This window comes from Rhinoderma darwinii, chromosome 1 (assembly GCF_050947455.1).
Source record: "Rhinoderma darwinii isolate aRhiDar2 chromosome 1, aRhiDar2.hap1, whole genome shotgun sequence".
In the NCBI taxonomy this organism is placed as follows: domain Eukaryota; kingdom Metazoa; phylum Chordata; class Amphibia; order Anura; family Rhinodermatidae; genus Rhinoderma; species Rhinoderma darwinii.
This window is the reverse complement of record NC_134687.1, coordinates 8,316,184-8,340,202: the sequence shown is the minus strand read 5'-3', so window position 1 is coordinate 8,340,202 and position 24,019 is coordinate 8,316,184. Positions and strand designations below refer to the sequence as shown.

Below are 24,019 nucleotides of genomic sequence, written 5' to 3'. Positions count from 1 at the left end.
TCCTTTATTGGCGGATCAATAAAAGGCCCCGCCATGCGGCCTAACGAAACTTCTTTAAACAACTTTTTTGACACGACCTCAGCATGCAAGTAGGCCGATTTAAGGTTCCTCCGCGTAACCGGGACCTCATAAGGAGGCGGAGGAATAATAAAACCAACACTAAACCCTTCGTAAAGCAACTTCGCCGCAGCCCTATCCGGATACTCATTTAGATAGGGGGCCATCCTTTCCACCCTCACCGGTGACAACCCCTTGACCAGCCGAGGAGGACTGGTTCCCTGACCTCTTTTTTCGCATACATTTTGCCGCCCCATGGGATGCACCATTACACTCCGAACACACGTGCTTGAACTTGCACGTGGCCCCAAACTTACACTGGCCATCGTTGAATTGCCAGCAGAATCCCAACTTTGCCCCACCGCCCTGTCCGACCTGACTGGACTGGCCCCCTTGGCCAACGCTCCCGGGAAAGGGCTGCCTAACCGGAGCCGTGACCCTTAACCAGAGAGCAATATCCTTCTGGTCCCACTGAATCGCCGGCCGAACCGCTTTTCGCTGACGGAATTGCTCATCGTATCTGAGCCAAGCCTGCCCCCCGTACACCCGATGAGCCTCCCCAATGGCGTCAAAATAACAAAACAACGCCGAACAATTTTCCGGCGCCTTTTCTCCTATTACACTGGCTAAGATGGCGAACGCCTGCGACCAATTAACGAACGTCTGCGGGATAAGCCTATACCGCCGACGCTCCTCCTCGTCCTTCTTGCTCTCATCCCGCTTGCTCCTATCCAAATTGAATTTAGCAAGCGGCAGAAGAGAAAAAATCTCAACGTATTCGTCCTTCCAAATACGCTCACGCACCTCCTGCTTTAAGTGCGCCCCCAACGGACCTTCAAAGCAAACATACACCTCCCCGCGAGCACGATCATCAATACGCACCCGATCGCCGTCTTTTTGGGCCTCGGTCTGTACCGACACCGCGACCGCCTCCGTAGCCGCCATTACGGGACGCGCCTGTAACAGTCCCACTTCCCTGGGGCCTTCCCAAACTACCGCCGGGGACACCTCCGTAACTACTGGCGCCGCCGCCCTATCTAGACGCCCGACCAGCTCCCGCAAGCAACCCACCAAGTCCGCTAGACCCGCGCCGTCGCGCCCGCCCGCGCCACTACCGGCCACCGATGCGACGCTAGCAGCCCCCCTGCCGACACCCGACATAAAAATCGCTGGATACGACAAAGATGGAGTTATGCACTCACCGGGCTGCACAGGCGCTGTGTTCCCGTCAGCCGGACCATCCTGCCCTCGCCGATACACGTCTATTTCACCGTCTTCCAGCTCCTCTCTCGCCGACGACTGGCCATCCCACCGACATCTCCGAACCGGGGATGATGACGCGCTGGCAGATGGGCCGGCAACCTGCCGCCCGACCGCTGGGATCCAAACTTCCGACCGGACCTGTTGCCTCGACGTCGCTGCAGGTCTAGGCGTCCGTCTCGACGATCCTGATGAAGCCTGCCCCCTGGCCGGAGCATCACCAGGCGGGGCGGCCGTAACCAGTCTTCCCGATCTTGCATCTGATGGGGGGGGGGTGACAGGGAGCCCGGCCTGCGACTCCCTGAGAACCGCCGGACCCCGTCGCGGCCTGGGATTCCTGCCAGGACGCAGGGCCTGGGAAGGGACGGTCCTCCCAGCTGCCTGGCCTGCAGCGTCCATATTAGGGCTCCCCCTGCGACGCCGTGTCCGCGGGACCACCTCAGGGCTGAGGCGTTCTGGAGGTCGGGACCGCCGGGAGCGACGGGCAGACCCGGCCTGAGTCGCCGTCACCCCCGGCGACGCTCTCTGCCTCCTCTGAGCAGGAGCGGGTGTTGTAGACTCCCCCCCCGCCGCCATATTACTGCCAGGAAGGGGGCCGGGGGAGGGGAGCCTGTCCCCCACTGCAACAGACCTCATATGCCGTGCCTGACGTGGCGAATCGGCGTCGGGGATCATTGTAAGTGCAGCCACGGTCTCCTCCAACCAACCGGGACCGTGGTGCACAGCAGCGGCACGCAGCCGCGCAAGAATCTCAGCCTCAGACATGCAGTACAGAGCGGGGCAACGGGAGCTTACTTGTGTGAGTGTTACTTCTCCCGCTGCTTCCGGCTCACTGCCGAAAAACAGCGGGAAGCTCCGTAACGGCCCCCTAACTCCTCCCTGTCCCTCCTCCACCTCTAACTTTCCCTACGAAGTTAACCCTTTCCCTCCTAGGGCTGTCATGGAGGCTTCCCTCCTAAGCCCTGCAGGCTGCGTCCAGCCTCGTCTGTATCTGTATTATTCTGTATATATGGACACTGCACAGTACCACTTCTCCTGTCCTGTATACTGGGTGTAATTCTCAGTATGTGTATTATTCTGTATATATGGACACTGCACAGTACCACTTCTCCTGTCCTGTATACTGGGTGTAATTCTCAGTATCTGTATTATTCTGTATATATATATATACACTGCACAGTACCACTTCTCCTGTCCTGTATACTGGGTGTAATTCTCAGTATCTGTATTATTCTGTATATATGGACACTGCACAGTACCACTTCTCCTGTCCTGTATACTGGGTGTAATTCTCAGTATCTGTATTATTCTGTATATATGGACACTGCACTGTACCACTTCTCCTGTCCTGTATACTGGGTGTAATTCTCAGTATCTGTATTATTCTGTATATACACACTGCACAGTGCCACTTCTCCTGTCCTGTATACTGGGTGTAATTCTCAGTATCTGTATTATTCTGTATATATGGACACCGCACAGTACCACTTCTCCTGTACATTGGGTATAAGCCTCAATGTCTTCCTATTCTTCTCTATGTTATTTCAACACATTGAGCGCTTTTCTCGCAGGCTCTGTGATCTCGGGTGGCGCTCTGGGCCTCGGCGGTGACATGCAGGCACATGACACGTGACATATATTACACACAGACGATACATACATGGAGGCTGGAGCGAGAAGTCGACAAGTTAATTATGGCCGAGTCGTTCAAACCGTCTGTCAGCTACAAATCAAGAAGTCTGGTTAATAACAGGACGAATATTAACAATAAATTACAAGAAGCTGATTGGACAAGATGAAGAGTTAATGACACAGAGAAGATAAGAGTCACTGCCCAAACCAGAATTAAAGCAACAAAAATTCAAACATTTTCATTTCACTGTTACAACATTTTAAAGAAATTCAACCACGTAAAGCCCCCATGCCACAGGGAGTCCCCATATACCACTGTAATGAGCAGTATATTTGGATTGTTTCCTAGTGACAGAGACCGCAGTCAGCGGGTGACTACTCAGAATCCCCATGTCACTGCGGAGACTAAGGTAGTCACCCACTGCAGAAACAATGGAGACAAATATGGATGGCACCCCCTGATTGTCTAAGTCCTGGGCAATAGGGGGAGGACATAAAATAGATAGATACTATATTTTATGTAAATTTAGCTTAACCCCTAAAATTCTCTGACGGAGAGATGACAGCGGGCGCCGCTTATCTTTGTCAGCACTGAAATCAGCATTGATCGCAGTGCAGAAAGGGATAAATGACTGGGATCAGAGTTTTTTTCTGAACCCGGCCATTAGTCCTGGAAGCCGGTTTGCCCCAGCCCCCCCCCCCCCCCCCCCGGGTGATCGTGCGGACACAACAGGATATGTACGTGATTCTGCGAGAAGGGTTAATTATTTTTATACTGAAAAGTTCTGTGTTTTCATTACTCAACTTTTTCAAGCTCTTTGTTTACGGTCGGTGAATGGGAACATTCTTGTTTACAATCAGATGTGTTTTGCTCACACAGATGTAGTGTTCGTTGCAATGTGTTGGTAAGAGCCCTCATCCGGTCTAGGACTCATTGGTGCTGTGTTCAGCGCGCAAAGCATCTCCTAGCTGTAAACCGTTACATCGTCTCTACACGAGCTACAATATCGGTCCAGTACCGGAGTGACCATGCCTCCCGCGGGCTGCTCCTCTGACATCTCAGCTATTTTTGGTCTGTGAACCACCGATGGTTCATAGTGATTGTAGTTGTGGTTCCTGGAACCCAAAAATATTCACTCCTGGCCGAATCTTTCTTAAAAAGTTTGTACTTCCAAAACCTCATGAAATAAGTTCCCAGCACAGTGGTGACTGATTCAGGCTCCCATTGCCAGAGCTAATCATTACCTTATGGCTTCCATCTATAAAGTCATCTAGAATGATGTGTGCACATAGTAGGACGACATACGTTACCAGTACGTAGTTTACTAAGCTACTTCTATACGACAAAAAAAAAAAGGTACCGGCCCGGAGTGTGCCATATGGACACTCTTTTGACATATGCCGGGCACTATGGGTAAGTTGAGCTTATGCACGGGTAGACTTCCTGGCCCATATGCCGAACGTATCTCCCAAACGTCACGCGAACAGAGACGTATATGCGCCTATCGGTTATTATGAAGGGACATTAAAAACTGGGACCTTGAATAATCCACCGTCTGGTCATCTGGCAGTGGTTTCTACCAAATAATGTGTGCACCAGAGATGTTCAGTCCAAGTTATCAGAACATTTTATATTGATGTTTTCTTTATGGATTCTTTCGAGTATATTCGATATTTCGGGACCCATTGATCTCGAATTATTATTATTTTATATTTCACCTTTTTATTTTATTATATGTATGTAATATAAGACTAAAATGGACAACGAGCTATATCCTTTGTCGTTTTCGGCCCGGTCCGAGTCCACTCTGTAGAGAGACAGTAGAAACCAGCATGACACATGGAGGAATTTGCTCAGAAGAACTGGCAAGGAACCTTTTACTCCTGATTTACAGTGTGCAGCGGCTGAGTTTATTGCTCTTTCTTCTGGAGTGATAATTGCATGTGGTCGCCCCATGACTTGGCCAAGAAAACCAACTAGACTTTTTCACTACTTCACGAATTCTTCTGCCAGGAAGTTTACATTTTATGGGCAAAGTAAACCCGCCACTCTGGTGCCGTCACCGTGTATTTGCCCTGGCTGATGAATCCTACTCTGTCCAAGCCAAAAAACTTTCAATATATCCCTGTTCAACACTTGACTGAGCCTGAGGCTATAGGGGAAGATGATACAGACCCCCAGGCAGCTGTTGTGTGGTCTCAGAGAAACTACCGGAGAAACTTGATGTCTCTTCAAAAATTTTCTGTGAACTGCGTCCTTACAAGTCCAGACCGGGACGTTCTTATTAGATTCACCATCAAGGTTGTAAAAAAAGGGAAGAAACGTTCAATGAACAAGAAAATTAAAGGTTTATTTGTCTGATTAAAAGGGGGGGTCATAAGTCAAAGAGGTGAAACGCGTTTGAGGTATATTTTTGAGTTTGACTTTAACTTTGTCCAACTTTAGTTCGCGCATTCCCTCTACCCAAGAACTGGTGTGCCCTTCTCCTCAGGTAAAATACCTGCTATGGTGCCCAGCAAACAAATGGGCTAAGCTTGGCTTGAGATGAGGTGTAGTAACGGGTCACTGTGGAAAATGAGTAGGGAAAGTGAAAGGGGGTCGTCGAAAATTAAGTGCAAATTGTTGGGAGACCAGGGTGGAGATCAAAAAATGTTTAATGTCCTAAACTCACTTGCTGCTGGAGGTGGTCATGGTGGTATTAGGTTTAATTCCAGATTTTGCTATGGCATACTAAGGTTCTTTGTAACCACCTGTTCCCCCCGCTACATGGGCATTCCAAAAACATCGAAGGTAATGCCTGTGGTTGATAATTGGATTGGGATTTGCCAAATACGCTTTTACCCACAGATACTGTGAACCAGCACCGCGCTCACCCTCACACTATACTTGTCTCCTACAGGGAGGGAATGGGGCCCTATTGTTCTGTGTTGGAGGTGGGTGGTGGCATGACTTAGAAGCAGGATCGGTCCCTTATTTTGATATTTGATATATCTATGTAGGAGTTTTTTAAAATTTTAGGGAAATGAAAATATAGAAGTAGGAAAAAGGATAAATGGACTACATGGTGGCTCAGTGTTTAGCATGGGTGCTCTGTAGAACGGGGGTCCTGGGCTCAAATCTGATCGTAGTTTTTAGAGTCTTCCTAGCTTGTAATACATAATAGCAACTCCTATTTATATGTTCTATTAAGGCATCAAGTCATCATAAAGGAGGTTCTGCTGTCTGGGATCCCCCTCTCTATCCAAAGAGCTGCCCCGGCTCTTGAGGTCTCAGCGTGACAATGTATTAAATCGTGGCCCATTTATTTGGGTGGATTGAAATTCCTCACTTCTGCTGCCGGGGGTCCTGCCGTGGGTTCCAGTGCGGACTCCATGGTGGACATCTGACAGTTAGGGCCAGCTCCTTTAGAGAAGGGGATGTCCAGTTGGAACATCTCCTCTAACTGGCTTTCTACGAGCCTGGCCCTGGTATATGTAAGATAGGGATATTAGACTACTGTGGTGATAATTTGTGCACAGTATGGTAGAATATTTTGGTCAAAAATATAGGTAAATTAGTTACCATAAAAAAAACGAATTTGAAAGACCGGGGAACATCTCTAAATAAAATGGTCAGTCGGTTTTGTGGGATCGTATCCTTCATAGTATAGTCTTGGCAATGTATGGTGTTCAGTTATATTGTTTTATTTTCCAGAATGAGTTTTAATGGAGTGGAGAGAACGTAGACTGTGCCCCAGTGATTGACCCATAACATGTTTTTAAGTGACAGTCACTTGTGATGTTTTTGGCTGTATGGGATGGTAATTGTTAACCCATTATTATCCCTTTCAGTAGAGTTTCGTGTTGGGGACAGGTGTGACGTTACATGGAGTAAGTGTTTTTCCAACAATTTTAAGGGCATCGTACCATGGTGACCCAGACAAGCTGTAAACCCACCAAGATAATATTTATATGAGTGGAAGAAATCTTCATCTCAGTATAAACAAACCTTATCGACAGATGTCCTAATGGAAATTGAGCTGTCAAAACTCCATTAAATTGGTTTTAAGCTTTGAGTAGAAAGTCCTAGTGCTTTCTTTTTGATCCTTTATGTATTTCTCGGCAGATTCTAGAATGCCAGGACTAGCCAACGTTTATTGCCGCTTGCAGAACTTGTAAAACAAGTTCTCGACACAAAGAGAACCTTTACAGAAGGACTGCGGCTAACCCAACATCATATTGGACTTGGGTCTTTGTGGTATCATCTAAGAATATTCCATTAGCTGTACGAAAACAGAAGGTGCTGTGACTAACTGTGTACACAAGGCACAAAAACCTCCGTTCGGCTTCTATTTTCAAATGTGTTCTTACCAAAAATCTTAAAACTACTTCTGTTTTTGGAAGAAGTCTTCAGAATTAAAGTACTTGGGAAGGGCTCAATAAAAACATACTTTTTTCCAATGACAGAATATTGAAGCCACGTTGCAGGGAGGTCACCCGCTCTCCTTTTACGCCATTTGGGGAACCTCTCCCTTCTTTGTTTAGTTCCCGACCACCTTGTAATAAAAAGCCTCCGTGAAACCGGACCATGGAGTCTTTGGTGGACAAGTTCTTCAGTCTTTCATTACTGCTCACTTCTTGCTAGTTTTAGATTGACAGGCACTTGAAATGGAAGTGAAACTTAAAACTGAGGTGTGGATTGTACAATCTAATAATAACATGCTACATTTTTGGATTCCCCACTCTAATAAAATTCCATCCGCCAAGCACAAGAGTCTGAATAAGGGCCCACTGCAATATTTGAGAGGGGAAACTGGATTGAGGGTCATACCATCATATCACTCCATAAAAGGATTGGAAAACGAAAAGTGAACATGCCTTGGGCCTTTCGATTATAATAAGTGCATGGTATGATCCAGCACAGAACCGGGGACTTATTTTCTCTTTGGGGCTCCCTCTCCTTCATGTAATTGCAGTTACATTATGACTTAATAGACCTCAAGTATCAAAACTGTCAGAATCCAGTGTAAACATTTTCTAAAAAAATGCTGAAAAATTTCTGAAAAATTTCCGATCCTATTTTATTTCGAAATTGTTTGAAAACAACGTCAGGCCCAACATGATGGTGTTTTAACAACTGGTACATTAATCAACAGCACACTGCACTGAGAAAGGGACTGGCGCACAATTCTTATGGTATTGAAAAATCTCCCACAATGTTTTCAGACAGGTCCATATTTTGGACTACTAATAAGGTAACCCTACACCGGGCTGGACTACTTTGGTTGGTGTAACTACATCTGTATAAAATACGATATTACACATAAACTTGTCCCATAAACATCCATGAATGCGCCTGTGCAGCCTTATTTCTTCTATTTTTAGTGGTTCTTTGTCTAGCGGCCCGTCTCTGAGGACCATGAATGAGGAGAGAGGTTGCCGTGAGGGCAAACGACCTTTACTAAACATTATAAATTTCCTGGTACTTTCCTCACTGCAGCCTGGACGGCGTTGGCATCTGTTTGAGAAATTACATTAAACAGTGACCACAAAAACCAGGAAAGAAGTAAACTCTGGTAAGTGGTGGCCTACAAGTGGAATTTGCAGAGATCTATAGGAACGTACAGAATTGAAGTGATGAAGGACTCATTGTGAGGTCCTCAGTTAAGCTCTCCTATAGGCTTAATCTGCAAAATAACACAAATTAAGGACATCGCCCACAGGATAAAGTTTATGGCTTCAAGCATCGGTACAGAAGGGCTTGTAGCCTGGAGAACGTCGAATCCATTCATGGAGCCGAAGAGAAATTCATCCGGGGAGCTGGGAAAATATTCATTTATGCCTAACACTACTGATTCATTTCATTTAACGGAGTATTATTATACCTTCACTGAATCTTTGACTGTTATTATTACATTTCTCTCGGTGGATTCGGCAGGCGGTGGTACTTCAGGATGCCTATCAATCAACTGAATTCCTGTGTGAACAACATTTAGCTACTGGTACTGAAATTGTCATCATATAGTAAAGTCTATGTGCTATACAAGGGACTGACTCTCCATGTTAAACAGACTTGTTTTAGATCTATCCTATCCTGGACCAATCATAGGGCACCAGTGTTTGTAAGCATTACCAACCCCTCAAACTCAAACCCCCCCCCCCCCCCGACATTGCTGTTCAGAGTAGTCGCCGTGATGGAGAAGTCCCATTTATTCTACACCATGGTCCTTGGCCCCATTGGAGGTCACAATGTAATTTCCCAATCTCAGACATACACAAATGCTAGGGAACATTTTTAAGGAAGTCTATTGAGCTATGAACATGTTTTTGGATGGATGGAAACCAGTGGAAACCTAATGTAAGAAAGGAGAGAATATACAAACTCCACGCTGATGTTGCCCTTGATCAGATTTAAAGGAACAGTACTAACCACTGGACCTCTGTCTTGACTGGGTCTCCACAGATAGATAACCCCTTCACTGCACTGCCCTGGACCACCAAGTATGGTATCATTAACCCCTTCACTGGCTTAGACCACCAGGGTTTTTAACATTAACTTCTTTACTGCTCCAGCCCACCAAGGATGTTATTACTAACCTCTTCACTGATCTAGCAATACGGGGTTTGTGACATCACACTGACATCATGGTGACATCATTTAGTGTAGCGTGCCAGACAAAGCCATCCAATCTACTGATAGCTTCAGGCTGGAGCCACTCATTGGGACTCTTTTGTGTGGGGCAAAATGGGCACCTAGGGGCCTTTCTGGAATCTGGACACCTGGGTGCTGCCTAAATGCCTGACCACTTAGTCTATTGTATGGGGAGATAAAAAAAAAAATAAACGGCACACATGGTGCATCATCCCAAGGTATTTAGATGTATAACATCAGGAAAGGGAACGGTTCTCACTTGATGGCGTTGTGCCGGAAGCACAGCGTCCTTGATGGTGAATTGGATTGTGGAGGTCCGCAGCCTGGGATTCATCCGGTGACCCATAGGGTTCCGTTAGGCAAAGGTTATGAGCGTTCGAGGGAAAGAGGGATCCCACTAAACGGTGCTGTTCCTCCCCGGTGAAAAGTGCCCTGCGGGTCGCGCCGGTGAAAGGTCACTGGTATTGGTCCAAGAACTTCTGGGCAACTACAAAGTAAATTCCTTGTCCGTTTATTGTTGTGTTTTTTAAAACAATAAAAAGGAAAGCTACGCGTTTCAAGACCGGACCGGTCTCTTCATCAGGCTAGAAAAAAAACAGATTGTGTTTTGGTTTTTTTCAGCCGGATGAAGAGACCGGTCTGGTCTTGAAACGCGTAGCTTTCCTTTTTATTATTTTAAAAAACACAACAATAAACGAACAACGAATTTACTTTGTAGTTGCCCAGAAGTTCTTGGACCAATACCAGTGACCTTTCACCGGCACGACCCGCCGGGCACTTTTCACTGGGGAGGAACAGAACCGTTTAGTGGGATCCCTCTTTTCTCTTGAACACTCATAACCACTTAGTCTAGTTAGTCTTTAACACCATGATATAATGCAGCAAAATGACCTGCATCAAATTTATAAGACTGAATTGTTACTGTGACATTATCTATATATAACTCAAATGTGTTTCTTTCCAAAAATGTCCTCACCCCACACGTCACTTGGTTACAAGAAACTGAAGACTGCATCATTACATTATTTGTCAATATATTTAATGAAGACGTTAATTGAAAATAAAGAGATTTCATACCGTAGCGATCTGTCCTTACGGACATTGGGTTGAGTCAACTTTTTCATTTTCCATTAACATATATTACACAAAATTCATGAGATTTTGGGTCTTACCTGAGAAGGGATCAGTGGTTCTTTGTCATCAATCTCGATGAGTACTTCATCCATTGGAGTGATACTCAACTGACCTGTAGAGAATACAACACATCCAGTCAGGAGTGAACCAGAGTCCATAGGGCCCCAAAAAATAACGATGGGCCCCCACTTTGTTGACTGTAAACTGAACTGCAGTAATACAAACAGCAGGATAACCAATAGCAACCAAAAGATGGATGGTAGCGTCATATATAAACTCTGACGTACAAAGCAGAGACCCCAACAGTCCAGACAAAGTCTATACTCTTTTTAATTTTCATGGGAAAACTCAGGATTTTCAAATTCCCCCAATATTCTTTCTTTGACAACTTTCTACAGGTTTTACATACAGTTGGATGGTTAGAGGTTAGCAATAGTATTCCTGATAACATCCCTATTGGTCTATTGGTCTATTAAACCTAATATTTCTGGGGGTCCGGGGTGGTGAAAAATCTGCTCCAAAATTCTGCATCTTATTTCATAATAATAATAATAATAATAATAACAATAATAATAATAACAATATTAATAATAATAACAACAATAATAATAATAAAATCCTTAAAGGATTTAGAGCACAGTCCTTCTGTTGTAGAGCGCCAATCCTCTTCTTCGTTTCACACAGCTGTAGAGTTACATGATAAAACTATAGCTGCCCCACCACTAGGGGGAGCTCCATGTGATTGATACTGATTTATACAGATTACATCCAACTCAATACTAGCGATAAAAAACCTGTATCGTAGGAGCTTCCCCTTGTCACAACCAGTGGGTGACATGATGCCACCACTACCACTCCACCACCGGAGGGGCGCGGATAATGCTGGAGTCGGATAACTAGTTAAGTCTTCCTTAATTTTCCACACTACAAAAGTATAAATAATTCTTTATTGCTTATATGTCTGGAAGAAGCAGAGACACAGTCTGCTCGGAGCAAACACATATGGGGCCAGTATAGTATAGGATCATTCCTGCCATTTAATAGGCGACGGAATCACACCTTTATTGTATTAAAGTGCAGACTTTTTATATAGAAGCTTTAACTAATTGTTTGATTATGTGAAGCAGATGTGAGTTATACCACACTAGAGCACCCATGTGAGAAACATAGGAACTGATGTGTACAGCGCAAAGCCATATAATAAGAGAAAAATCTCCATTCAGACCACACTACCGATACCGCATTTATATTTTTGTTAGGCCGCATTCAGACAGATGTAATGTGACCAAATGTTTGTATCCGTGTATAAGAAGAACATACTTTTGCCTCTCTACAAATCACTAGTCAGACCACACCCGGAATATTGCGTACAATTTTGGGCACCTGTGTATAAGAAGGACATGGCTGAACTAGAACGGGTAAAAAGAAGGGCCACCAAGGTTATTAAGGGAATCGGTGGATTGCAGGACCAAGCAAGATTATCAAACTTGGGGCTATTCAGTTTAGAAAAAAGACGGCTTAGGGGCGATCTAGATACAATCTACAAATATATAACAGGACTGTACAGAGATCTTTCTAATGATCCTTTTACACCTAGGCCCATAACACGGACAAGGGGGCATCCTGTAAATCTAGTGGGGAACAGGTTTCATTATAATTACAGCCGGGATTCTTTACTGTAAGAGCAGTGAGACTATGAAACTCTCTGCCACCGGATGTTGTGGTGGTTGAATCTTTGAACAAGTTCATGAAGGGCCTTGATGGCTTTCTTGAAAAATATAATATTACAGGTTATGAGTCCTAGATTCTGGAGATGGGTTGGTAATCTGGGGATTATATTCTATTAGAGTCGGGAAGGAAATGTTCCCCCTAATATTGGGCAGTTGGCATACACCTAATAGGGTTTTATGCCTTCTTCTGGATCTACACTGTTGGAATATAGGTTGGACTTAATAGACCTGTGTCTTTTTTCAATCTATGTAACTATGGTTGAAAGACCCGGACCTTCCACGTTTTTTTTTTAGCTGAACTTAGATCACCATAGGAGGTCTGGGCAGGGGTGGACACAGACAGCAGAGGGCCCCTGGGCCAGAGAAGTATATGTTCCCCTTGTTCTCAAATAAGGGCCCCTTTTTCTTTAATAGCTCATTATAGAGCACCCCGTTTTGCCTCTAAAAATACACCAGTAATTGTGAGCCATGAAATTCATTGGCTCAGCCCCTTATATGCAAAGTGACAGTGGGCCCCCTTATATCTACTGAGCCCCTGTGCAACTTCACAAGTTGTACATATGGTATGTCGGCCCCGAGTTTGGGCGTTATGGTCATGATACAAAAGCTAAAAAATGATGACCATCTAAACCCATCCTTAATTTGGCACAGTGTAAGGCACACAACCGTATTTTTCATCCGTAATTATGGATTGTAATTATGGACCCATTCATTTCTATGGGCTATGGACACCATAGCGTATTTTTAAGGATGGGTGTCCGTGCCGTCGAAATGATAGAATTTGTCCTTTTTTTTGTCCGTAATTACGGCATGGACTGCCCATAGAAGTCTATGGGTGCTTCCATAATTATGGACGGCTACTGATGTGCATCCGTAGTCGTCCGTAATTACGGAAGCGTTGCTATGCGACGCCAGGGGATTACCCAAGATTCTTCCCTGTTTTTTTTTGTGGATCCGTAAATACGGATGCACTACGGACACCCTTCCTTATATGCGGATGGTTTACGGATAACTACGGATCCGTATTTATGGACAGTATTTACAGATGGATGAAAAATACGGTCAGGTGCATGGAGCCTACATTTTTGCTTTTTCTTTAATATCTACTAACCTAAGATTGACTTGGCCTGTTCACCACATGAGTAAAATGCTTATGCTGTGGTCAATTTACTACATGTCCTGGCACTATACAATGTAAAAGGGGCAGCGGTGGCTCCTATGTAAGGATGTCCTGGGAATCGCTTGCTTATATTGGCTAAGCTTATTGCCCATCGTGATAATCAGGGTGTGGGGTTCCCGAGGTACCATTACCACAAGTCATTCTCACTCCGCTTTCCTGGTTGAACTCCTAAGCTAATCTGGTGATTGTCATTCCTCTGAGCCAATCAGAATGTGAGAAAGAAGATAGTCCCAGGCATGAGAATGTCCAGAATTAACCCTGCAATATTCTCACACTGTTCCTAAATTATAACCATATAATGAAGTTATCTACAATTATTTTCACAGCACAGTCCCCTTTCCCCTTATCTCCAAACTCCAAAGAATTATGCGGTATATCGGGGAGCTTGATTAACATGAATGACATTATTTAGTTTGATCAAGGGCCAGTTGGGTAGCAATACAGGAGTGAGTCTATAACAATATAAATTGAGCCAATAATAGATGGCTGGATGACAAGAGATGTAACGGCAGCAGTCGCGGACCGCCGCCCTCTCTGCAGTGTTCGCCTTAATGGGCCAGCGTGCGCACATGTAAAAAGTTCCCTAGCCAATCCCCATAATCATCCTGGACTATAAAAAGGGCTCAGCCCTTCCACCCCTTGCCTGAGCATTGTTGTTGTCTTCCCATGTTTGTTAAGCAAATGGTCCCTTAGTTGTATCCTGTTCCCAGTGTTTCCGTATCCTTCTTCCCTTATCTTTTATCCAGTAAATGGGTTTGTTCCTGAGCTAAAGTCTACTGTTGGAGTCCTGCCACGCCCTGTGTCATCTGCCACGTCTGGTGTCATCTTTCATGCCAAGCATCAGCTGCCACGCCAAGCATCATCGGTGCCACGAATCATCTGTGCCAAGGCCTCTGCTACATCTCGTGTCTGTCTGGACTTTCATACAGGTGCTCTTGTGCTTAGATTTTCCATTGACTGTTATTTGGTCAGCTGCCAGTCCACCGTACTGGAGCGGCCTAGTGGGTCTACATACCCCGGAACCGTGACAGCGGCCACATTCATCGCAACACACAGTAGAGGCTACACTGAACTTTAAAAAAAGGAGACTCAAAAAGCTTTCTTTAAACTTCCTTATACTTTTCCTACTGGCATTGAGGAGGAATTCGAGATTGTTAAGGCTGAAATAATTAGACTATTCGCAGTCCTGTGTTTTTGGATGTCCTGCTTAGTACAGACACACCTCACTGTCCACATGGCTTATTGGTAAGTCTGGGCCCTGACGTGTTAATGAGACGAGCCACGCCGGGCTAAGAATAACACCCCCTTCTAGTAATATTTCCAACCAGAAGGGGAAAAAAATCTCTCTAAAAATACAGAATTATTTGAATTCAAAAGAAACAGCAATTATTCTCTCAGTGGGGAAGGCGGTGAGCTGAGTGTTACATTAAATAACATAAAAAAGAAAAAACCCGCCTGCCAGGATAAAGAAAACGGCCCGTACAGACGTGTAAATGTTGGCGCGCTTCCAAGGTAAAGACAAAGACTTCTGAAACCACGGTGCCAAAGCCTCTATGAGTCCTTCAGAAGCAATGGTGGTGGCGGCGAGCGAGAGAGCGCGTATAAAATGTCATTCTTCATGTACGAGACACGTTTGATGCATCACGTGTTCCCGGCTGCGTTTTCAGCTCCCGTGATAAGTCATGAGTCCACGATTATAAACGAAGACCTGCACACTTGTTATCTGTAAGGGATTCTATAGTACCTCCTTTTTTTTTTTCTTTATTTGCAGTTTATTAGCCTGTTTTTGCTTCTACTACCGCCCACCAACACCCTGCAACCCTACAGAGGAAAACTGGCAGCGATCTAAAGTGACGACATAAATAAATACAAAGCTGATAAGGAGGAAAAGAGACATTTACATAAGGCAATAATTTAAAGTGGCTACTAAAAAAAAAAGTTACTTGCCCTAAGCCAAATGGTCACTGAAGTCAGAAGAAGGAGTCCTATTACATGGCCCGAGTAAACGAGCACCGATCAACGAGACACCTTGTTGATCGGCGCTCGTTTTCTCCTTTCATAAGGAGATATTTATGGGGACGAGCGGTCATTACTCCGATCGCTCGTCCCCATACATTTCTATCATGCCGGCAGCGCGTCTCTCTGTTTGCACTCCAAGATGTGCTGCCGACAACCATAATATTTTCGGCTGCAGCAACGATACAATCAGCCGATGAACGAGCGTTTGCTCTGATCGTTGTCCTGTTTACACATATGAACGCTCGCCTGCCCGATGGCCTGTGTAAAAGGAAAGATTAATAAAACCTCAAAAGAGGGAAGTATAAGATATTAGAGTAGTGTCTGTGCATAGTCATATAAAGGGGTTGTGCCATCAATGGAAATGGCAATATATAAACTCAATATACATTTTAGAGTAACTTTGTAAAGTATGGTTATTAAAAAATAATGTTTCCTCGCAGAAATATGGTAATTATCTGCTTGGAATAGCGCCCCCTGATGTTCAAATATATAAGTCTCTGCACATCATTCTAGAGAATGTCAGAATGTCAGATGTGCATGCACAGTACAATACAGTACAATACAGTTAAAGAAACAGGCAATATCTTTAAGGCTAGACATTTGCCTTACTTCTACATCTCAGAGTAGACTGACGTCAAGCAGTAAGGGTTAAGACCATTAGATAACCTCCTCACCAGTCTGTGCTGCTCTCCTTATCAGGGGCAGTGATAAGGACTATGGTTCAGCACAGGCAGTGAAGTGCTTATCTAATGGCTTTTTCCACACTGCTTGCAGTCTGTATACCTCTTACTGCCCATGCTGGACTTTCTCTCTCTTTGTTTAACGAATAAGAGCAGAAGCCGCACGTCTAACAGAGCTTTACCAGAATGACGTGCAGAGACCTATACATGTGAACACCGGGGGGTGCTATTTCAAGCAGATAGTTACCATATTTCTGCGAGGAAACATTTTTTTTTAATAACAATACTTTACAAAGTTACTCTAAAATGTATATTGAGTTTGTATAATGCCATTTCTATTGATGGCACAACCCCTTTAAGGGAGGTGACTGAGTGACCAGAAAACACAGCCCTATAGCTCAATAAATGGATGACTACAGTTAAAAACTTCCTGTACCACAATAACAGAGCAGCAGCTCTGAAGCATAGGATGCAGCTCTAAAAAAATTACATACTGTTCAAGTAGAGTGGAGCCTGAGGGGAAATTTAGTATTACAAGGTCTCCTTTCCGATTAATGTCTGTCGATATAATAAAAAGACAGCTTTAGTCTGCAAGACCGGAAGCCGTTCTTATAAAGCGGCTCTTTGTTTGGTTCATAGAGGTGTTCTGAGCAGGGGACCCCCATCTATGACATCTATTTGCCCTGATAGGTCATATAGAGAGTGTTTGTCTTCATGAAATTACCCCTATAAGTAGGAAAAACCCTTTAAGCTGGCCATAAAAATCTGATGGAGGAATGACCAGGGGCCCAGGAGCGGACTGTGGGATTTCCTCTGATTGTGGGGTAACAGTGCCCTCTGTTCTGAGTAATGGCGGCTTCTTTGTAGGGTTCTTGAAAAAACAGAACCAAAAACCTCGAAAATCTCAAGTAGAGCAACAGCGACATCCAGTCATCAGATCACCACATTCCCACTAGTGAAGAGAAATCTTTCTGCACACAATGTCTTTATACGGGATGAGAATATCACACAAATCTAAAATAGTATCAGAGAAGAAGAAACATTCCAATTATATGGAAACAATTCATTTACAAGTGATGGAACAAAACTCATTCCTATAACTGATTTACAGACCAGACTAGGAACTGCGAAAGTCAAAATATATCCCATAAACCTACAAAGATTTTATTAGCTGGGATTGAAGACTAAAACATAGTAACCAAGAGCGGAGACAGCAGGATAATAGAAGATTCTGTGTCCTGTACCCCAAGTGTCAGTGTCATTATCCTGTACCCCAAGTGTCAGTGTCATTATCCTGTACCCCAAGTGTCAGTGTATCATTATCCTGTACCCCAAGTGTCAGTGTCATTAACCTGTACCTCAAGTGTCAGTGTCATTAACCTGTACCTCAAGTGTCAGTGTCATTATCCTGTACCCCAAGTGTCAGTGTCATTATCCTGTACCCCAAGTGTCAGTGTCATTATCCTGTACCCCAAGTGTCAGTGTCATTATCCTGTACCCCAAGTGTCAGTGTCATTATCCTGTACCCCAAGTGTCAGTGTCATTATCCTGTACCCCAAGTGTCAGTGTCATTATCCTGTACCCCAAGTGTCAGTGTAACATTATCCTGTACCCCAAGTGTCAGTGTCACATTATCCTGTACCCCAAGTGTCAGTGTCATTATCCTGTACCCCAAGTGTCAGTGTATTATTATCCTGTACCCCAAGTGTCAGTGTAACATTATCCTGTACCCCAAGTATCAGTGTGTCATTATCCTGTACCCCAAGTGTCAGTGTAACATTATTCTGTACCCCAAGTATCAGTGTGTCAATATACTGTACCCCAAGTGTCAGTGTATCACCATCCTGTACCCCAAGTGTCAGTGTATAATTATCCTGTACCCCAAGTGTCAGTATCATTATCCTGTACCCCAAGTGTCAGTGTGTTATTATCCTGTACCTCAAGTGTCAGTGTAACATTATCCTGTACCCCAAGTGTCAGTGTCATTATCCTGTACACCAAGTGTCAGTGTCATTATCCTGTACCCCAAGTATCAGTGTATCACCATCCTGTACCCCAAGTGTCAGTGTATAATTATCCTGTACCCCAAGTGTCAGTATCATTATCCTGTACCCCAAGTATCAGTGTATCACCATCATGTACCCCAAGTGTCAGTGTATAATTATCCTGTACCCCAAGTGTCAGTATCATTATCCTGTACACCAAGTGTCAGTGTCATTATCCTGTACCCCAAGTATCAGTGTATCACCATCCTGTACCCCAAGTGTCAGTGTATAATTATCCTGTACCCCAAGTGTCAGTATCATTATCTTGTACACCAAGTGTCACTATCATTATCCTGTACCCCAAGTATCAGTGTGCCATTACCCTGTACCCCAAGTGTCAGTGTATCACCATCCTGTACCCCAAGTGTCAGTGTCATTATCCTGCACCCCAAGTGTCAGTGTATCACCATCCTGTACCCCAAGTGTCAGTGTATCACCATCATGTACCCCAAGTGTCAGTGTATCACCATCCTGTACCCCAAGTGTCACTGTGTCATTATCCTGTACCCCAAGTGTCATTGTGTCATTATCCTGTACCCCAAGTGTCAGTGTATCATTATCCTGTACCCCAAGTGTCATTGTGTCATTATCCTGTACCCCAAGTGTCAGTGTATCAGTATCCTGTCCCCCAAGTGTCAGTGTCATTATCCTGTACCCCAAGTGTCAGTGTAAAAAGGTTCATGCGAAAAAGGTTCTGGATCTTCTACCTGCCATTCCTTCATCCATGTCGGCTTCTTCCACACTGGGATCACAGTGAAACTCTTCCAAGGAGTTAATGGTGCATTGTCCTATTATAGGCTTCCGTCCAAACTGCCGATTATCGATCACCTTCACAATGATGGGCGGACAGTAGAGATCTTCTCTGGGCAGTCTCTAAACAACAAGAACAGATAACTGTTGCGGGACGTGTCTTCTTTTTGGAGAACGTTCCCAGTTGTTACAGGCTCATTTGACTCAACAAGTCTTCTCTAATATAAGATCAATTTCTAAACTTGAAAAGTGACAACTACTTTTGTGTGCCAGAAATGGGCTCAGAGCAGTTGTCACTTCCCTTCCCCCTGTTCCACTCCTGTTGGCAGCTCATATAAAGTGAATTTCTCAACAAAGTGTGACAGTGAGCAGAGGAGAAAACTGGCACATTCAATTGTATCTGCATCCTCAGATACAGAGATACAAATAAAAACTATAGCGGTGTAGGAAGCTGTCAGCTCCCTGCTCCACCATTCACTAGGCTACAGGCCACGTTAGGTCCGTAGCCTATAAGACGCTGGGACAGGATCCCTGCGTAGGCCGGCTCGATGATGTCATTGCATCGCCCCAGCCTCTGCAAGGGTGCCGTCTCAGCATCCCATAGGCTGCAGACCTAACGTGGCTGAAAAGGCCTGCTGTGAAGCTTCATTATCGTGGCAGCAGGACTAGGTGAGTATAAATTTTATCAATTGTTTGGGGTGCACTATTGCTGGATAGGGGCACTATCTACAGGGGACATTGTGTGTGGTACTTTATACAGGGGGTATTGTGTGGGCAGGGGCGTAGCTAGGGGGGGCAGGCGGGGCACGTGCCCCGGGCGCAGCTCAGAGGGGGGCGCCAGCGCCACCTCCTCCTGCACTATAATTGTACCTGTGTCGCAAGGACACAGGTACAATTAGAAGCAATGAATGACCGGGCACGTTCCGTGCCCGGCCATTCAGCGCCTTTCCACGAACGAAGCAACTGGTACCTTTTGTACCAGTGACGCTTCCGTCGATGAAAGACGCTGACTCACTGGCAGGGAAAGTCATCCTGCCCAGCCAATCAGCGCCTTTCATAGACGCCGCATTCAACCCCCTGGAGACCTGCGCAGAAGAGCGCAGGTCTCCATGGCTGCCGGACGGCGTGGGAGCGGGAATAAGGTAAGTTTTAATTTATTTATTTTTAACTGTAATAGAAGTGTGTGTCTGTATCTACAGGGGGACTATATCTACAGGGGGGCTATATCTACAGGGGGGCTATATCTACAGGGGGTGGGCTATATACAGGGGGACTATATCTACAGGGGGGCTATATACTGGGGTGGGCTATCTACAGGGGGACCATATCTACAGGGGGTGGGCTATATACAGGTGGACTATATCTACAGGGGGTGGGCTATATACAGGTGGACTATATCTACAGGGTGGGCTATCTACAGGGGGACCATATCTACAGGGGGTGGACTATATACAGGTGGACTATATCTACAGGGGGTGGGATATATACAGGGGGACTATATCTACAGGGGGCTATATACTGGGGTGGGCTATCTACAGGGGAAGCATATCTACAGGGGGTGGGCTATATACAGGTGGACTATATCTACAGGGGGTGGGCTATATACAGGGGGACTATATCTACAGGGGGGCTATATACTCGGGTGGGCTATCTATGGAGCACCATATACAGGGGTGGGCTATAGCTACAGGGGGGCTATATAGTATATAGCCCCCTGTAGATATAGCCCACCCCTGTAGATATAGCCCATCCCTGTAGATATAGCCCACCCCTGTAGATATAGCCCACCCCTGAATATAGCCCACCCCTGTATATAGCCCACCCCTGTATATAGCCCACCCCTGTAGATATAGCCCACCCCTGTAGATATAGCCCACCCCTGTAGATATAGCCCCCTGTAGATATAGCCCACCCCTGTATATAGCCCACCCCTGTATATAGCCCACCCCTGTATATAGCCCAGCCCTGTAGATATAGCCCACCCCTGTAGATATAGCCCCCCTGTAGATATAGCCCCCTGTAGGTATAGCCCACCCCTGTAGATATAGCCCACCCCTGTAGATATAGTCCACCCCTGTAGATATAGCCCACCCCTGTAGATATGGTCCCCCTGTAGATATGGTCCCCCTGTAGATATGGTCCCCCTGTAGATATGGTCCCCCTGTAGATAGCCCACCCCTGTAGATATAGTCCTCCTGTAGATATAGTCCCCCTGTAGATATAGTCCCCCTGTAGATATAGTCCCCCTGTAGATATAGCCCACCCCTGTATATAGTCCCCCTGTAGATATAGCCCACCCCTGTATATAGTATCCCACAAATAGCTCCCCCTATAGTGGTCCACAGAAAGCCCACGCCTGTATATAGCCCCCTTGTACATATAGTCCACCCCTGTATATAGTGCTCCACAGATAGCCCACCCCTGTATATACTATATACAAGGGTGGGCTATCTGTGGAGCACTATATACAGGGGTAGACTATCTAGTGGAGCACTATATACAGGAGTGGACTATATGTACAAGGGGGGCTATCTGTGAAACACTATATACAGGGGTGGACTATATGTGGAGCACTATATACAGGGGTGGGCTATATCTACAGGGGGGATACATACATGGTTGGGCAATCTGTAGAGTACTATATACAGGGGTGGGCTATATCTACAGGGGGCTATATACAGGGGTGGGCTATCTGTAGAGCACTATAGGGGGAGTTATTTGTGGGACACTATATACAGGGGTGGTCTATATGGGGGCACTATCTACAGGGGCTCTATGGCAGGCACTATCTACAGGGGGCTCTATGGCAGACACTATATACAGGGGTCACAGTGTGTGTGGGACACGGTGTATGGTGCTATTATAATTAGAGGTGCAGTGTATGGCGCTATTATATTTAGTGGCGTAGTGTGTGGTATAATGATAACTTTATATTTATTTATAGGTGCAGAAATGTTGGAAGAGTGAGAAGCTGAAGACATGTGAGCGGCAAACTGCAGAAATGGTCTGTGACCGGGAGAAGTCGTCATAGAGGTCTGGACCGGATGGAGAAAAAGAACTAGAATCTGAGACGTCACCGGTGAGTCACTTAATGTAAATGTTTATTCTGCCTCTAATCTAATCAGCACTGTATGATCTGCAGCGAGATGATGGGTGGTATGATTATGATATGATTTATTTTTTGTGAAACGGCATCTCCCAGCATATCCTTACCATTGTCCGGGCCATGCTGGGAGCTGTAGTTTTACGCCGTACACACATATACGGCAGGGGTTGCACTAAATTGAGCTGTATTTGTGCTGGTGTTGTATATATGTAATGAGCTTGGTTCTGGTGCTGTATATATGTACCAAGCTTGGTTCTGGTGTTGTGTATAGAACCATATTGCTTGTAAAATGTACAAATGTTTTTATGCTCGCGTTTCATAAAAATAAATGACACGTCGATTGGTAGAGAAAACAAACACGGCGAGGGGGAAGGAGATGTCGGGAAAGAGGTTGGGGGGGGCGCCAAACTGAATCTTTGCCCCGGGTGCTGGAGAACCTAGCTACGCCTCTGGTGTGGGGCACTAACTACAGGGGGCACAGTGTGTGGCACTTTCTACAGGGGGCACTGTATATGGCACATTCTACAGTAGGTACTGTGTGTGGCACCTACAGGGGGCACTATATACGGCACTTTCTAGAAGGGGCACTGTATGTGGCACTATCTACATGAAGCACTGGCACTATATCATGTGCTACGGTCTGCTGGGGCCTGTATCTAAGACTATGATGTGTGATACTGTCTGCTGGGTTCTGTATCTAAGCCTATCAATTGTGATACTGTCTGCAGAACTGCTGTGTCTAATCATATCAAGTCACATTGATATAGGGGTCGTAGTCTTATAGAAATGTTGTCTCCAAAAAACATAAATTATATATATATATAATTTTTTTTTAAAAAGTTTTTGGGGGGGGGGGGAGGGAATGTCTTAGGACTTGTGCTCCTGATCTTTTAAGACGTTAGCAACACGCTTGGATGGCATATAGTCTGACATGGTGGTAAAATTTCCTTTGGCACTGGAGAACTACAGAACTGCCCATTAGATACTATAGGTGGTTGGGTGGAATAGAGGTCTATGGATTACATTGAAAACCTTCTGCCCTTCAGTGCCCCTGCAGAGAGATGAAAAATAAGATTGGCACTTCCCAACTACCAACAGTTGAGACCTTTGAGATCCCGTAATCAATTTCTCTTAGGGCCCACAATATGAGCCAATTTCTCCAATTCCTTTTATTTCTGTACATAGAATCCAAGCTATCCAAAAAACCCAATCACCCAGTAAAAAAGATTCTCCCACACCGGACTATTTGTCCTCCACTTCTCACTTCTATTTCCCTTTACATCCCAGGAGAAGGTCCCCGTCCATCTATCATGTTGTAGATGGTTTCAGTCCTCGGATAATAATCCCGGTGCCGGTCTCCAGCTGCTGATAGACAGCTTTCATTCAGCCCCGTGATATAAGAAACACATGCCGGCTCTCTCGCACCTCTGGAATATCGGCTTATAAAAGTAGCTGAATCCAGGCCAAGAGCGTTTTACAAGCACCTGGGCCTTTCTTACGACGCGAGGGTCGGGGAGGAAAATCTGTTTACTGTATTAAGGCTCTTACCACTTCCATGAAGAGGACGCACACATCAAAGTTGGGATTCTTTTTGACGTTTTTAATAACGCAAGACTGGATCATTTCATCGCCACACTCCACAATGAGGCTGGGGGATGTCACACTGGCCAGCTGGTAGCTCTTAAGGTTCCTCAGACCCCATGCCAGAACCTGCCGTCAAGAGTGGTCGAAATCTCATGTTTAAAAGGTTTATTTAAGAAGGGCTATCAGCTCATCATCATAACCACCGGGAAAG

The 24,019-nt window shown here is 45.2% G+C and overlaps 1 protein-coding gene across 4 annotated transcripts in view; it reads right to left on the bottom strand.

The window, feature by feature from the left end:
• Positions 1-24,019, bottom strand: part of DYSF (dysferlin) — a 317,692-nt gene that overhangs the window by 84,051 nt on the left and 209,622 nt on the right. For 2 of the 4 annotated variants that reach the window (XM_075855618.1, XM_075855611.1), the window contains exons 39-42: positions 23,773-23,934; positions 19,076-19,241; positions 10,753-10,826; positions 2,978-3,040 (exon numbers count right to left, since the gene is read on the bottom strand). In XM_075855618.1, coding sequence (XP_075711733.1) covers positions 2,978-3,040; positions 10,753-10,826; positions 19,076-19,241; positions 23,773-23,934 — 465 coding nt within the window. The remainder of the gene's footprint in view (positions 1-2,977; positions 3,041-10,752; positions 10,827-19,075; positions 19,242-23,772; positions 23,935-24,019) is intronic. The other 2 variants (XM_075855599.1, XM_075855606.1) reach the window with 1 other exon arrangement.